The 16,767-nt window shown below is 36.5% G+C and overlaps 1 protein-coding gene across 5 annotated transcripts in view; it reads right to left on the bottom strand.

Annotated features, from left to right (window-relative positions):
• Nucleotides 1-419: 419 nt before the first annotated feature.
• The window catches only part of KLHL28 (kelch like family member 28), a 117,142-nt gene continuing 100,794 nt past the window's right edge, over nt 420-16,767 (bottom strand). For all 5 annotated transcript variants that reach the window (XM_055361870.2, XM_063697676.1, XM_019010105.3 and 2 more), the window contains 3 exons: nt 10,217-10,660; nt 7,435-7,643; nt 420-5,294 (listed from right to left, as the gene is read on the bottom strand). In XM_055361870.2, coding sequence (XP_055217845.1) covers nt 5,131-5,294; nt 7,435-7,643; nt 10,217-10,660 — 817 coding nt within the window. In that variant the 3' untranslated portion in view covers nt 420-5,130. The remainder of the gene's footprint in view (nt 5,295-7,434; nt 7,644-10,216; nt 10,661-16,767) is intronic.

Below are 16,767 nucleotides of genomic sequence, written 5' to 3'. Positions count from 1 at the left end.
AGTTGTCCAGGCTGGAATGCAATGGTGCCATCTCGGCTCACTGCAACCTCTGCCTCCCAGGTTAAAGCGATTCCCCTGCCTCAGCCTCCTAAGTAGCTGGGATTACAGGCATATGCCAACATGCCCAGCTAATTTTTGTATTTTTAGTAGAGATGGGGTTTCACCATGTTGGCCAGGCTGGTCTCAAACTACTGACCTCAGGTGATCTGCCTGCCTCAGCCTCCCAAAGTGCTGGGGTTACAGGTGTGAGCCACTGAGCCAGGCCGGGCCTAAGACATGTTTTCACTGTAACCTGCTAATGAAGATGTAAAGGAGTGGCTACTCTATGGCTACTACCTATCTATGCATAAAACCCTAAGAGCTGAGCATGACAAAGTTAGCTTGGTTCAGTTCACAATTATCATATGACATATACAAAGTAGATTTTTCATTTTTATTTTAAACATTTTACATTAAATGAAATTTAACCATAATAATTACAGAACATTACCACAATAATACACACAAATAACCTTTAAAATAAAAAAGAATACAATTCTTAACTAGTTAAATGACACTTTAGTATGTAAACATAAATAAAATAAAACCCTGATGCTAAAAAGGTACATGTTCAGAGGTAAAATACATATACAAAAACATTTAAACTAACATAATCCACAACTAGATCACATTCTTTGCAAGAGAGTACAAATATTAGTACTCTACAGCTACAAAATTTCAGAATCCTGTTAAAATCAAAACTGTTGCTGGTTTATAATACACAGCACAATTCATAAGGCAAAAATATAGGCATTATCATCCAGTTCTTTAACTTCACTTGTATTTTAAGGCAAACTTGGAACTTTTTGCTTAGTATTTAAAAATAAATGGGACTTACACATGATAACTTGACAAAATTAACAATAAGTTATCTCTAGTAAAGATGTATAATATAAAAGACATATGGATAACAATTTTTCTCTCTGCAGAGATGTAAACTGGATTTTTATTTGACTCCATATTCACACCAGTAGGAAAATTTGTAAACCTATTGTATTAAAAATGTATTGTATTCCTCACTCTTTTCAAATGTGTATCAACACCAAATCAATGTACTGTAAGTGAAAATCCAGTACATATCCAGCCATGGAATAATTGTTATCTAATTAAATCATGTCTAATTAAAGTGCTGTTTACAAAGGGAAAAAAGGTTAAGAAGTAGAACTGGATGTTAACTTGACATGTGACATCTTATAATTCCTTAACTTTTAGACTACAGAGGTTATGAGGTTATCACAAGTTTACTGAACTTTAAGCAGTAAGTGTTTATTGTAGAATCTGATTTTCCTGAAAATGAGCACTTAGGTGACAATACCAGGAATCCAACACCAAAACTGAAAATAAACACAACATGTACATATATTTCTCTCAATGTCAGCCAGAGTCTTGATACTACAGGAAATATATATATTTAAAATTTCTATAGTTTTCTTACTAGAAAATACATTATCCAATTCTAGGAGATTTGGAGTTCTATAAATATTAGGTTTTTTAATATTTCTTTTTCATGCCAATAAAACCTAATTGGACACTAAGGAATTGCTTATGCATAAACTGGGTCTCTAATCACTTCTTATGATGTCAGAGATAAGGAATTAGATTCATCCTTCACCAAAATAGTTATTAGGGTCTCTCCCACTATATTTTACTCTCTTTGAGTGAAAAAGAGTATATCTCTCTAGCTCCCACAGCATCTAACAGAATATCTCATACATATAGCAAACCCTCCATATGTGTTAAATTATCAAAATAAAATTTCAAAACCTAATGCCATTTTCCTATCACTTGATACCACTTCCTATAATTTAATATTCACTCATATTTAAAACAATAACAGCAATAACACAGAATTTATAAATATCCTTGGAGCTACATTAAAAGCCACTTACATTCTATTACAACATCCAATGATTATTGAATAGCCAAAGGTGCCTAACAGATTAAGTTGTTATAATTATAGAAGGCAAGTATCTTGCAACTGATTACATTAATTTCTATTCCCCAATGCTGCTCTTTTCCAAAATATTTCTGGGAAATCTTAAATAGCTTTTCTCTTCTTGCCTGAATATGTATAATTATTTCTAATACTTTTAATCCTGAGGATTTATAACCAAACATTTTGATCCTTTTTAACATAGAAACATGTGGCTTTAAATTCACAATTTGTCAGTAGAGTGTTCATAATGAAACTTCTCACAAATTTGTAAAAGAAGGCGCTAATGTAAACATATTAGTTGTCAGGTCAGATTAGTAGCTCTGGTTGTTACGAATAATACAGTAGGTTAAGCAATCCTAAAATAAATATACTTCTAAATTTTGAACATTTTTCCTCTTCCTTTCACAGATTTTCATAATTTGTTCACTGGTGTATGGCTCCCACTACTACTGCCCAAGATATTTCACATTTAGTCTTCACCAAGATGAAATTTAGATTTTTCAAAAACAATGACCAGTATATGTTTTTGATCTAATTTACCAAATGATTATACACTAATTTGATAGTGGAGATGATACATGAGTAAAATATTGTTAAAATACAATGTATAGAATAGATGTGTTTATAATTAAAATCATTTTCTTTTTTTTTTGAGGTGGAGTTTCACTCTTGTTGCCCAGGCTGGAGTGCAATGGTGCAAGCTCGGCTCACTGCAACCTCTGCCTCCTGGGTTCAAGTGATTCTCCTGCCTCAGCCTCCCAAGTAGCTGGGATTACAGGTACCTGCCACAACGCCCAGCTAATTTTTTGTATTTTTAGTAGAGACGGGGTTTCACCATGTTGGCCAGGCTGGTCTCGAACTCCTGACCTCAGGTGATATACCTGCCTTGGCCTCTCCAAGTGCTGGGATTACAGGCGTGAGCCACTGCGCCCATCCTAAAATCATTTTCCACAGTCTTTCAAATTCCCTTATCTTTTGGGAATAGGGGATTAAAAATAGTATAATAGGATATATTTAATAATTTGATTGCTATAAACAAAGAAAACTGAATTGGGGATTTAAAACTAAATATGTGATGAATCTATTTTAAACTGCTTTTCTTTAAATAAAGTCTGGGCCAACTACAATAGTGCACCTATTTCTATGCAATAGATTTATTCAAATCAATGAAAAAGTTATTGCTATATATTATTATGTTATTCAGACAAGCAACATAGAAAATACTCAGACTATCAATTGTTATTAGTTGCTCCTGTTGAGTTCTAAATTAGAAGAGACTAAAAATCACTTGCAAGGTTTTATAATCTGTGCAAATATTCATAAAGCATGATACTACATTTAAGATTAAAAATGATTTTACATAGTTTTGTAGTATATATTCAAATCTACAACTGGCAGTTTATGGAAGAACAAAGAACTGTAAATTGCCCGGCTATAGTGTTCAAGAAATAAACATATATACCAACAAATGAACCTATGTTTTATAATTACAAATGGCTTCTTAACAATAGTCTAGAACATTATGGCACTTAAAAATATAATATGAATTTTTTTCTTAGGAAAAATTATCTTGCGGAGACTTTATAAGGAGATCGCAGACAGTTTTAAAAAAAAATCAAGGAAAAGAAAATCAAATGACTACAGTTCCAAAATACAAGTACCGACATCATAATAAAATGCAAGTGAATGTGTTTAAGACTAACAGACATTTACTAAGACATGCTAAAATCAAATAAGTTAACCACTTTCTTTAAATAAGCTGTCACTGGCTACAGCAAATAATTTTGCTTTAAAAGATCATTTCTTTAATCAAAGTAGAACTCAACTTAGAACCATTACTCAAGTAAACATCGAGTTCCAGTTTTCCTTAATAACCTTAAAATATTCAGTTACCTAAGAAATGTACAAAGTAATGCATAACTGCCTAGTGCTTTATATTTAATGCATATATTTCTGTTTTTAAGACAGACATGTAATATCTAGCACAAGAAGAAAGAAGATCAAAAGCGTAACTTTCTTTAAATCACTATTCAGGAACCATGAAAAGCATAACACAGGCCATTCTGATGATTTTTGGATGCTAACATTAGCGTAATCACTAACATTTTTAATAAGCACAAATGAATCAAGCCATTAAAAATGCAAAAGACTATCAAAACATGTCATGCATATCTCATACTGAACATCCAAAAGGACATCAGTTATAGCCTTGTTATAAATCCTACAGTTAGCACCATTTTATATCTGAACACTTTGAAAAAGCAAAGATCTTAAAAAACTAAAATTATAAGGATATATGAAAAAAATTAATATGCACTAAGAATGGTACTAAACACTGCTCAAATATTTACATCAGCACTGGGAGGCCTGCTGTACTACTGAAGAAAAACTGAAACACCTGATATGCTTAAACTCCTATCCATGCTAACCATAGCATAGATAGGTAATTAAATTCATCCAACGTTAACCTGCCCATATACAAAAGGCATAAACAGTAAATATTTGATTTCCTAAAATAGGGCCCCAAATATCATGATAATAAAAGCAATTGTCTTAAAAATTTATTACATCCGTAGCCCTAAAACCATTTAGCAGGAAAGTATTCAGATGACTACCTATTGGCATGTTATTTACAACCTTTAAAAGTACCAAAATAAAAAGCAGCCCTTTGTTTGTTTTAAAACAAATGAAAAATGTGAAGCATTTACATCCAAGAAGCAGTATCAGCACTCTGTCCATTCATTCAATACACTCCAGCACCTAAAGCATCGCTCATCCTAGAAAATCATGGTTATCAGGGAAGGAGAGCTAAAATTAAAAAAAAAAAAAAAAAAGCAGCAACGTTTTGTCTACATGTACACTTATGAACATAAAACTAGTACATCTCAGTCTTGGGGGAAAAAGTGCACAATTCAACTGGCAAAGTCTTTACTTTTTTTTTTCTCTTTTTTCTTTTTGATTATTGATTTACTGTGTAATCAAGAGCAACCAAAACTACTTGTCAATTAAAAGTACCCAGCAAAACTTTTGAGTCTTCATGCTACTTCAAGTTAAAAAGAAAGCAATGCAGCTTGTGGGTTTCAGAAAACTGGGCCATCCGGATGTTCATGCAGTACAAGTTTCACCACCATACTATTTCCGAGAGTTCACATTTGTCAAAGTGCAGTTAACCCAAAGTTGCAGCGACAGTATATCATGCCAGCTGAATCCAGCCACGTATCTGAGATAGGATCATATTTCTGCACTGTATTCAGATAGGAAGACCCTGAATGACCACCGACGACATAAAGGTAGTTATCAATTACAGCAGCACCAACTCCTAGGAAAGGTTGGCAAAAAGAAGATAGAAACATGTTAACCATGAAGTATACTTTTTCTCACTAAAAATAAATTTGTATTTTAATGTTTTATTAAAATACATTTTAACAATCTATTATTAATTATACAGGCAATATACAGCAGTCCTCCCTTTATCTGAGTTTTTGCTTTCCATTCTTTCAGTTACCTGAAGTCAACCACGACTAGAAAATAGGGAGTACTGTACAGTAAGATATTTTGAGGGAGACAACATCCACATAACTTTTATTACAATATATTGTTACAATTGTTCTATTCTATTATTGTTGTTGCTAATCTCTTACTGCGCCTAATTTACAAACTAAACCTTATCATAGATATATATTATAGGAAAAAATATTATATATATAGGGTTTGGTACTATCTGCAGTTTCAGTCCACTGGGGGTCTTGGAATATATATCTCCTGTGGGTAATGGGGGGCCTACTGGAGCCATATGAGCTTGATGGAAAAACAAAATCCTTAAAATAAAAGTAAGAGTTACTGAGGTGAGAGGATGGCTGGAGGCCAAAAGTTTGAGGCAGCGGTGAGCTATGACTGTTCCACTGCACTCCTGCCTGGCTCGACAGCGTAGGACCCTGTCTAGACACTGAAATAAAATAAATAAAAGCAAGAGTTGAAGTCTTCCTTTACCTCTCCTCTCTAATCCTACTCTTCCTTTCCCTTCACTACAGGAAAATGGAGTATATATCTTTCCATAGGCTTTTTTTTTAAATTTCATTTCATTCTAGAAAAATCATTTTATGAGGTTTTCAAATACATTGAAATATTTAAAATATATTAAATGACATAATTTATGCTTCTAAAAATTCTACTTTAGATATTATCTTATATAGTTCTAAAAAGAAACAGTTTACTCCAATTTTTAAAGTTCTCATTGTTTCTGTGGCTTTCCCTCTCAAGGATACAAAAGAAACAAATTACAGTAAACACTAAAACAGTTCATTTCAGCTTGTCTTTTCAGTTTCTCTTGCATGTTTGTTTCAAAAGGTTCTTTAATCATAAATATAGGTTGAACATCCAATACCCAAAAAATAAGAAATCCAAAGTGCTCCAACATTTGAAACTTTTTTTTTTGAGATGGAGTCTTGCTCTGTCTCCCAGGCTAGAGTGCAGTGGCGCGATCTCGGTTCTAGCGATTCTCATGCCTCAGCCTCCCGAGTAGCTGACACTACAGGCATGTGCCACCGCACCAGGCTAATTTTTCATTTTTAGTGGAGACGGGGTTTCACCATGTTGCCCAGGCTGGTCTTGAACTCCTGACCTCAAGTGACCCTCCCACTTCGGCCTCCCAAAGTGCTAGGATTACAGGCGTGAGCCACACCGTGCCTGGCCCAACATCTGAAACTTTTTGAGCACCATATGATGCTCAAAGAAAGTGTTCACTTAAGCATTTCACACTTTAGATTTTTGAACTTGGCATGCTCAACCTGGTAAGCATAATTCAAATAGTCCAAAATCCCAAATCCAAAACCTGAAACACTTCTGGTCCTAAGCATTTTGGATAGGAAATATTCAACCTGTATGAGGAGTGCTCCCTAAAGCATTTCCGTCAGTATCTTAAAACCTTTCCCTTAAAATGATGTGATGAGTTTGAGTTCAAAGATAACAATTTTTCCTAAACCACAAAAGTGGATTTGTTTTGTTTCTACAAACTCTGAAATACAACCCTTTTTGATCAACTATACCCCCTGGGGAAGAAAGAACATTTGAAAGTGAACATACAGATTACTGATATACAATAGAAAACAAAACAGAACAATCCGAGGATTGTATGTATGTAACATATGAAAAGATGACATTTGTTACATGGACAAAAGGAGCTTCTATAAATACACACTCTAGTATAAGCATTTCCCAAAATGTATTCAGCAAGTTTGAGAAACAATAATATGCACATTGGCATATAAAAGTCACAATAAAGAAATCTATATACTTTTGTCTACCTAATTGTCTTTCAAGTTTACCACATACAAGTCTTTTTTTTTTTTTTTCTGGACAAGTAATATTCCTACTGCTATATTCCAAGGAACTATTATTGCAATCACATCATTATAGAAAACATTGCCTTACATGTTTAGAAATTAATAAATTCTTATTACCTGTTCTAGGTTCTTTCATTGGTCTACACACAGTCCACTGATTTTGATGAGGATCATATCTTTCAATGCTGGACAAATGTGAGACTCCATTATGTCCACCCACCACAAAAATAAAGCCTAGCATGACACCCACGCCAAAGTGAATCCTTTTATCTGCCATGGATGCAACCATCTCCCAGGAGTCCTTACTTGGATCATAACGCTCCACACTGCAAATATTTAAAAAAAATTTAATTTACACATCTTCTGTGTCATTCTTCCTGTCAAAGCAAAACTAAAACCCACTACAGCTTTAAAAGTTCACATAATAGAAAGATATTAAACAAGAGTAGTCTGCCACAAATGCTTAGGTTTTGCTGATAAGATTGCAAAGATAAAAGCTTACCTTGTAAACAAGGTGCAATTCCATATGCTATTCCATTATATTGTGCAAGCGGCAAAGTATATTAAAAGCATAGAACTTGGAGTCAGAAGACCTGGGTTCAAGTACTAATTCTGTATACCTAGGGCTGAACGAACCTTAACCCTACTGCTGTGGATTTGTGTAATCCTGAATAAGTCATTTCCTCTCACCTGCAAAAATGAGGACAGTGCAACCTCAAGGGATTCATATAAGAATAAAGTCAAATGAGTATGCACGTGACTTTGAAAACCACTAACTGAATACAGATTTTTTTTTTTTTGTTCCTAAATTTTATTTATTTATTTTTGAGGCAGGTCTCGCTCTGTCACCTAGGCTGGAGTGCAGTGACACGATCAGAACTCACTGCAGCCTCAAATTCCGGGGCTAAAGTGATCTTTCTGCCTCAGCCTCCTGAGTAGCTAGGACTAAAGGTACATGCCCCCATGCCTGGCTTGAATACAGAGGTTTTTAGGATCTTCTATACAGTTAAGGGGAAGAGAAGAGGAAGAGAATGGGGTGGAAAAGAAAAACCTTTATTTTTTTTCCTCACAGGAGAATTCATGTGGCTTACTGCAAAGCAATCACTGTAGATTGCATAGTACAAACTGGCTAATCATAATTATCTCAGGGTGATTTAGGAGTACTCAGGAATTTGAGTCAAGACTGTGTTCCAGAGAACGTGTGGCATTTCTAAGCTGCATTATGGAATCCAAATTTAATCAGAATTTTCAAAAAGGCTTCCCTAGAAAATTCTAGCAGCTGTTTAAGACTATGGTTTCCTCTGAAGGGGCACAAAGGCACAGAGGTAAGATTGTTGGGCTTGTTCTGGCCCTAACCTATTTCCTGAAAAAACCATAAGCATTTAACAGGCTGTGACACCATTCTGGAGTTCATAATAGAGACTGGGTAATGTTTCTGAAAGAACTCCAGGATAGAATCCATTAGACCAAAATCATTGAAGAAGAGTTGATGCACTGCAGCAAGACTTTCAAGATAATCAAATTTAAAATACTTAACCTTTTATCTTACAAATTTTGGGCAGAAGCTTTTCAAAGAATAGAAATGCATGTCTATGTCCCATATTTTTCCTTCAACTAAGGGCAAAAAATATAAATAAATAAAAGGAGGAATACTTTGGCTTCAACAGAAGTAAAAATTTACAGATGAAATGCTGTTGTGCCATCACTTTCTCAGTCAACAAACCTCAGTATTTGTAGAGGATTGGTTCCAGGATCCACCCCATCCCAAGGATACCAAAATTTGCAGATGCTCAAGTTCCTTATATAAAACAATATAATATTTGCATATAAGCTACACGTATCCTCTTGTATACTTTAAATCATCTCTAGATTACTTATAATACTATGCAAATAGCCATTATACTGTATTATTTTGTTTTTTATTATTGTAAATTTTTTCAAATATTTTTGATCCACAGTTGGTTGGATCTGTGGATGTAGAACCCGTGGATATGGAGGGCTGACTGTATGCCCTGTCATTAAAATACTCACAATCAAATTAACACAAAAACCACTCTAATTACTATTAAAGATACAATCTTTTCTTTTCTTTCTTTCTTTTTTTTTTTTTTTTGAGACAGGGTCTCACTCTGTTGCTCAGGCTGGAGTGTAGTAGTGCATTCAAGGCTCACTGCAGCCTCAACCTCCTGGGCTCAAGCAATCCTCCCACGTCAGCCTCCCAAAGTATTAGGATTACAGGCATGAACCACCACACCTGGCCAAAGATAAAACCTTTGGAACATCAATTTTCAATAAAGGTTCAGAATTATGATTAATTTCTCATATAACTAGTTACTTCATACTTTTATTTTCTCATACATATTTCTCCTTTATTCAGATAATACTACAGAATACAGATATCACAAATTCAAACTCCAGCACAAGTCAGATACCTAATGATACATGTATGATTACAGGAAAGAATTCAGAAAGGAATATTTAAATAAGGTTTTAAGTGTATGGTGTGCTATAATATTGTATAGACATACAGGAATTAAATTTCTACTTCTTTATTCTATTAAGCAATACAATAAAAGATAATTTACATACTGTACACATAGATGTACACACCACACAAAATCTAAAGTTGTCTAACTTCATCTTATTTTTAGGTTTCTGAGTTTTAAAATCTAGTCCATTTATAGTGAATGAACGTAAAATTTAATGAGAGGGATTTGATTGTTAGGTTTGTATTAAATTCCCATGTAAAACAAGTACAATTATATCCATGGAGCAGATTAAGTTTCCCAAATGCCGGAAGTTCATTCATACACACAAATTGTTTAAAACTCAGAAATCATTGCTAATGAGACTTTTAAAAATCCACAAACATATGCAATTTAATTATTAAGTTAAATACCTGTTCATGTGGGCAGGACCATACCCACCAATGGCATATATCATTCCATCCAATACTGCTGCAGCAAAACAACTTCTTGTTGTCGTCATTGGTGCCACAGGTTGCCATTTTCTTATTTTGGGAATGTACTTCTCTACAGATTGTAAATAAGATTGTCCATCATAACCACCTAAGGCATAAAGTTCTCCTGCAAGTACTACTACTCCAAGAGTACTTCGGCTTTCATTCATTCTCTCTAGAGAAGTCCAAGTATTTGTATCAGGATTCCAGCATTCTACTGAATTTTCATGTTTTCTGATAGTGACGCCAGGACGCACATTAGTTGCAATACCACCTATAACATATACTTTTTGGTCTAAAACGCATATTCCAAATTCATAGCGAGGAATGTTTAGGGGTGCCAAACCAATCCAAGAGTCATTCTGAGGAAAGTACATCTCCACACTAAAGAATAAGCAGAAAAAATATAAAATTTAAAAACCAAAGTGGCCCATAAAGACAGATATGTTTAATCTTATTAGTAATCAAGGACACAAAAATTAAAAGCACAATAAACCATGACACACCTTCCAAAGTGGCAAAAAATATAAAGTCAGATAATAATTGTTGGCAAGAATGTGTAGCAAGAAATGCATACTCCATTGGTGAGAGTGTAAACTTGTATAAATTACTCTGGAAAACAATTTTACATTATCTAAAAAAGTTGAAGATACATGTGTCCCGACTCAGTAATTACATTCCTATGTATCTACTCTTCTGAATGTCTATTATAATTTTGCATCTAGATAAATATACACAAATGTTCACAGAAGCACAACACAATCATCCACCAAAAGGAGAATGGTTAAAGTGTACTTTATGTGTCCTGTCTGAGCAACTCTACTGATGAAAAAGGCATGCATACATATATGTCCAAGAGTGTTTACTACAGTATTATCTGTAACAGCTCCAAAGTGGAAACAATCCAAATGTTTATCCACTATAAAATGGATAAATTGTGCCATATCATATAAGAGAATACTATATGGCAATGAAAGGAACAAACTATAGCTACATGTCGCTGGGGGAATCTTACACACATAATGTTGAGATAAAAAAGTCAAATTCAAAAGGATATCAATTAAGTTCAAAAACAGGTAAAACGAATCTCTGGATTAGGAATGAAGATAGTAGTCACTTTTGGGGAGGACAAGAAGGGAGCTCAAGGGTGGCTTTTGAGTGTTGGTCATACTCTGTTTCTTGAACTGGTTTGTAATGTTTACTTTGTGGTAATTCACTGAGCTGTACATTTGGGATTTGTACATTTTTCGGCGTGTGTGTAACACTTTAATACATAAAATTAAAATTTTTATTGTAGAAAGATAAAGTATATTATGCTCATTCACTATATAACATATCAATTAAGTGAACCATTTCCTCATGCAATCTCACAGATGAATTTCACAAACATTGTTCAGTGAAAAAACAACTGAATAATATATATTACTGCACTTATATTAAAACGTGTAAAATCTAACAATATATTGGGGCACATTTAATATGTGGCAAAATTATAATGAAAAGCAAGGGAATAGTTCGTAAAAATTCAGGACAGTGGATACTTCTGGAGGAAGGGAGATGGCAGCAAGGAGGGGCACAGGGGGACTTCAGAAGTATTGTTAATAGTCTGTGAAGCTGGTTGATAGGTACTTCAGTATTTATTCTTGATACCCTGCACCCATATACTATATAATCTTTTGCATGTATGTATGTGTATGTGTATATATATATATATATATATGTATATATGTATCTTTACCCTCCCCCCCCAAAATTGGGAAAAAGTAGCTAATGTCCCCAAACTCAATAATGTGACAGCATAAAAAAAGTCCTCCATCGAGTATAATCAAGCTATATTCATTCACTCAATAGTTACAGAATTCCTATTTAAAGTCAGTTTTTATTATAATACTTGTTTTAAAAATATGAATTTGATGCAATGATATATGATGGAGTAGTCTGACCCTAACAAGGTTTAAAAGAGAATGGGAGATAAGGAAGTGAAAACAGGGGGTATAATTTTCCAATGATTTTTACCATAATGAGTAAAATAAATACGAGCAGATAGCTATGAAGTGGGGCAGAGAAAGACCATGGGACCAGAGGGGATTAATTTAACCTGGAAGCTTAAACCAAAATGTGTTTGCATGCTGATGGTAACGATACATATAGTACAGAGGGAGAAGATGATGATATAGGAGAGAGATAGGATAAATGGAAAAGCAAAGTCTTTGTGTGATGCAGAGTGAATGAAATCTAGTGAATAAGTAGAGAGGTGGAAGGGTTGGTCTTAGAAATAACTTGGCAGATTTGGTGTTGGGAAGATGAGGTAGTTCTCTTCTGGTTGCTTCCATCTTTTCAGTAGAATAAGAGGTAAGGGGAAGGGTTTGTGGATGTTTTTAAGAGAGCAGAAGGTGTGAGACATGAGGGAGTGAAAGAATAAACTGATTAAGGAAATGTAGAGTAGTTACTGGGGAGTGCTGAAGGCTCCATGTGAGACAAGTTAAAATGGGTATGTAGGTTTCTCTAGTTACATTCTGCTGCTCAGATGTAGCCATGGCATAAGTGGAGAATTGAATTTAACTAGATGAGTATGACGGAGGAACAGAAAGGCAAAGGGACCATGGCGTATTTAAAGGAATGATGACTGATGTTTCTCGAATCTAAGCTAGGCAAGATGGGAAGATAAGAACGTGTGGTGGTTCAAGAGCAATCAATTCTACTAACTGATTATGGGACCAATGGATGAAGAATCCTGAAAGGGACAAAGACTCATTGGAGGGTGTGTACTGAAAGAAATAAGCTGGCAAGAAAAAACCACTGTCAAAGAGTGGAATGTGTGAACCAAGATTTTTGAATGTGTTGAAGTCACTGGTAATAACAAAGGCTGGCATCTGAAGTAGGAACGGTCTAGGACTGAGCCCTTAACCTGTAGGATATGGTTAACTCTTAAGACGTAGTGTCAGAATTGAATTGTTTTTTTTGTTTGTTTTTTTGTTTTTTTTTTTTGAGACGGAGTCTCACTCTGTCGCCCAGGCTGGAGTGCAGTGGTGCGATCTCGGCTCACCACAACCTCCGCCTCCCAGGTTCAAGTAATTCTCCTGCCTCAGCCTCCTGAGCAGCTGGGATTACAGGCGTGCACCACCACGCTCAGCTAACTTTTTTTGTATTTTTAGTAGAGATAGGGTTTCACTATATTGGCCAGGCTGGTCTCGAACTCCTGAACTTGTGATCTGCCTGCCTAGGCCTCCCAAAGTGCTGGGATTACAGGTGTGATCCACTGTGCCCGGCCCAGAATTGAATTGTTAAATACCTAGTTGATGTCAGAGAATTGGAAAATTGGTTGGTATGAGAGTAAGACTTCTCAGTGATAGTAAGACTAAAGGTTATGATGATGGATTATCTGTAAGTTATGGATTTCTGGAGATGATTTAGCTAAATACATACAACATATAATGTCATTAGTCCTTATGGTCTTTTGACAGTGTCTTAGTTCATTTTCTGCCGATATAACAGAATACTACAGACTGGGTAATTTATAAAGAACAGGAGTTTATTTGGCTCAAGGTACTGGAGGCTGGGAAGTCCAAGAATACGGTGCTAGCATCTGGGAAGGGTCATCTCATGGTAGAAGACATCACATGGATAGCTAGCAAGCCTGTGCACAAGACAGAGAAAATGGCAGCCGGACTCATCCTTTTATTAAGAGCCCACTCTCGCAAGAACTCACTCACTCCCACGATAATGGTATTAACCCCTTCAAGAGCGCGGATCCTTCAGGGTCTAGTCACCTATTAAAGGCCCCACCTCCTAATACTGTTCAATGGCAATTACATTTCCAACATATGAACTTTTGGGGAACACTTTCAAACCATACAATTTTGCCCCTGGCCCTCAAAATTCGTGTCCTTCTCACATGCAAAATATATTAATTCCATCCCAATAGCCCCAAAAGTCTTAACTCATTCCAGCATCAACTCAAAAGTCCAAAGTCCAGAGTCTATCTAAATCATATATAAGCGAGAGTCAAGGCATGATACATCCTGAGGCAAATTCCCTTCCTGCTGTGAGCCTGTGAAATCAAAACAAGTTATTTACTTCCAAAACACAATGGTGAGAAAGGCAGAGAATAGATATTCTCCTTCCAAAAGGGAGAAAAAGGAAATACAAAGAGTAAGAGGCCCCAAGTAAGTCCAAAACCCAACAAGGAAAACGTTAAGTCTTCTTTTTTTTTTTTTTTTGAGACTGAGTCTCGCTCTATCTCCCAGGCTGGAGTGCAGTGGTGCGATCTCGGCTCACTGCAAGCTCCGCCTCCCGGGTTCACACCATTTTCCTGCCTCAGCCTCCCGAGTAGCTGGGACTACAGGCGCCCACCACCACGCCCAGCTAATTTTTTGTATTTTTAGTAGAGATGGGGTGTCACTGTGTTAGCCAGGATGGTCTCGATCTCCTGACCTCGCGATCTGCCCGCCTTGGCCTCCCAAAGTGCTGAGATTATAAGCGTGAGCCACCGCGCCCGGCTGAAAACATTAAGTCTTAAAGCTGGTGAATAATCTCCTTCGACTCCATGTCCTACTTCCTGGATACAATGGGGCAGGAGTTGGGCCCCCAAAACCTCTGGCAGCCCTGCCCCCATGACTTTGCTGGGCTTAGCCCATGCAGCTCTCACTGGTTGGAATCTTGTGCCTACAGTTCTGACAGGCTGACGTTGCACGCCACTTGCACTACAGTTCTGTGGTTTTTGGGGGTGGCCCCATTCCCATGACTCCCCTAGCCATTGCCCTAGTGAGGGTGCTCTGTAGTGCTTCTGCCTCAAGACAGGTTTCTGCTTGCCCCCTGTGCTATCTGCAACACTCTTACAGTAGGAGAAGGTAGCCATGCCCCCATAACTCTTGTAGTCTGCAAGCCTGCAGAGTTAACATCACATGGCCAACACCAAAGCTTACTACTTGTGCCTTCTAGAGTAGCAGCCTGAGCCACGTCTGGGCCTATCTGAGCCACAGCTGGGGAAGCTACACTAGAATGTGGAGAGCAGACTCCCAAGGTGGCCATGGGCAGTGAGCATGTGGAGGGTGTCCCAGGCTGATTCCCCCAAACCATTCTGCCCTCCTAGTGTTCTGAGACTACAACGGGAAGCACAGCCTCGAAGATCTTAAAATGCCTTCAGGGCCTTTCTCCCATTGTCTTGACTAACACTTGGTTCCCTTGTAACCACACTCATCTCTTTAGCACACATCCTTGGTTTACTTTCCTAAAAGATACCTTTTCACTTTTTACATGGTCAAGCTGCTAATTTTCCAAGTCTTTCTGTTCCGCTTAACATTCAATTATAAATTCCATTTTTAAATCATTTCTTCCCTCTCGCACCTTACTATATGCAGTTAAAAGCAGCCACAAAGCAGCCTGAATGTTCATCGCTCTGAAGTTCTGCATTCCATAAAGTCCTAGGAAACTAATGCAATTCAGCAAGGGTCTTTGCTAATATATAGTAAGGATGGCCTTTACTCTCAGTTTCTGCTTGAGACCTCATCAGAATAGCTTTACTGTGCACATTTCTATCAATATTCTGATCATGCCCACTTAAGTTATCTCCAAAAAGTTCCAGAATTTCCCTATGGCTCTCTTCTTCTGAGCCCTCACCAGAATCACCCTTAACATTCTATTCAAGGCAATCTAGGCTTCTTCCAGACTCCTACTTCAAATTCTTCCAACCTCTACCCATTAACCAGTTCCAAAGCCACTTCCATATTTTCAGATATTTGTTGTAACAATGGCCCCACTTTTTGGTACCAGTTTTCTGCCTTGGCCCATTTTCTGCTGCTATAACAAAATACTGGGTAATTTATAAAGAACAGAAGTTTATTTGGCTTTCAGTTTTGGGGGCTGTAAAGTCCAAGAGCATGATGCCTGCATCTGGAAAGGGTCATCCCATGATGGAAGACATCACATGAAGTGCAAGCAAGTACGTATGTGAGACAAAGAGAAAATGGAAGCAGGACTTATCTTATTACCAGGAGCCCACTCCTGAGATAACTAACCTACTCCCACAATAATGGCATTAATCCCTTCATGAGAGCAGAGCCCTCATGGCCTAATCACCCCTTAAAGGCCCCATCTCTTAACACTGTTCCAACAGCAATTAAGTTTCCAACACATGAATTTTGGAGGGACACATTTAAACTATAGCAGAGGGCAATAATAATCAGTTGTAATAAGAGTTTCATTCTTGAATTAGACCTGTGGTTTATAGTGTTGAGATGAGTGATGTGGCTGAATGTCCATTCAACATTTAACATATTTGCACAACTATTCAAAAAATGCTTTTAATGTATTGCCATCCTTATGACTCCTTATGTATAAGTAGAAACAATACAGTTCTCAGAGCTTCCCCAATTTTCGTAAGTTACCTACCCAATCCCCACTTTCTTCTCTAGCAGGCCTCCTCTCTTAATTAAAGAAAAAAACTAAAGCCATTGGACAAGTGCTGTTTTAAACCCTTGCTTTCAACCCTC

The sequence above is a fragment of the Gorilla gorilla genome, chromosome 15, assembly GCF_029281585.2.
Source record: "Gorilla gorilla gorilla isolate KB3781 chromosome 15, NHGRI_mGorGor1-v2.1_pri, whole genome shotgun sequence".
In the NCBI taxonomy this organism is placed as follows: Eukaryota; Metazoa; Chordata; class Mammalia; order Primates; family Hominidae; genus Gorilla; species Gorilla gorilla.
This window is presented reverse-complemented; position numbering and strand designations above follow the sequence as displayed.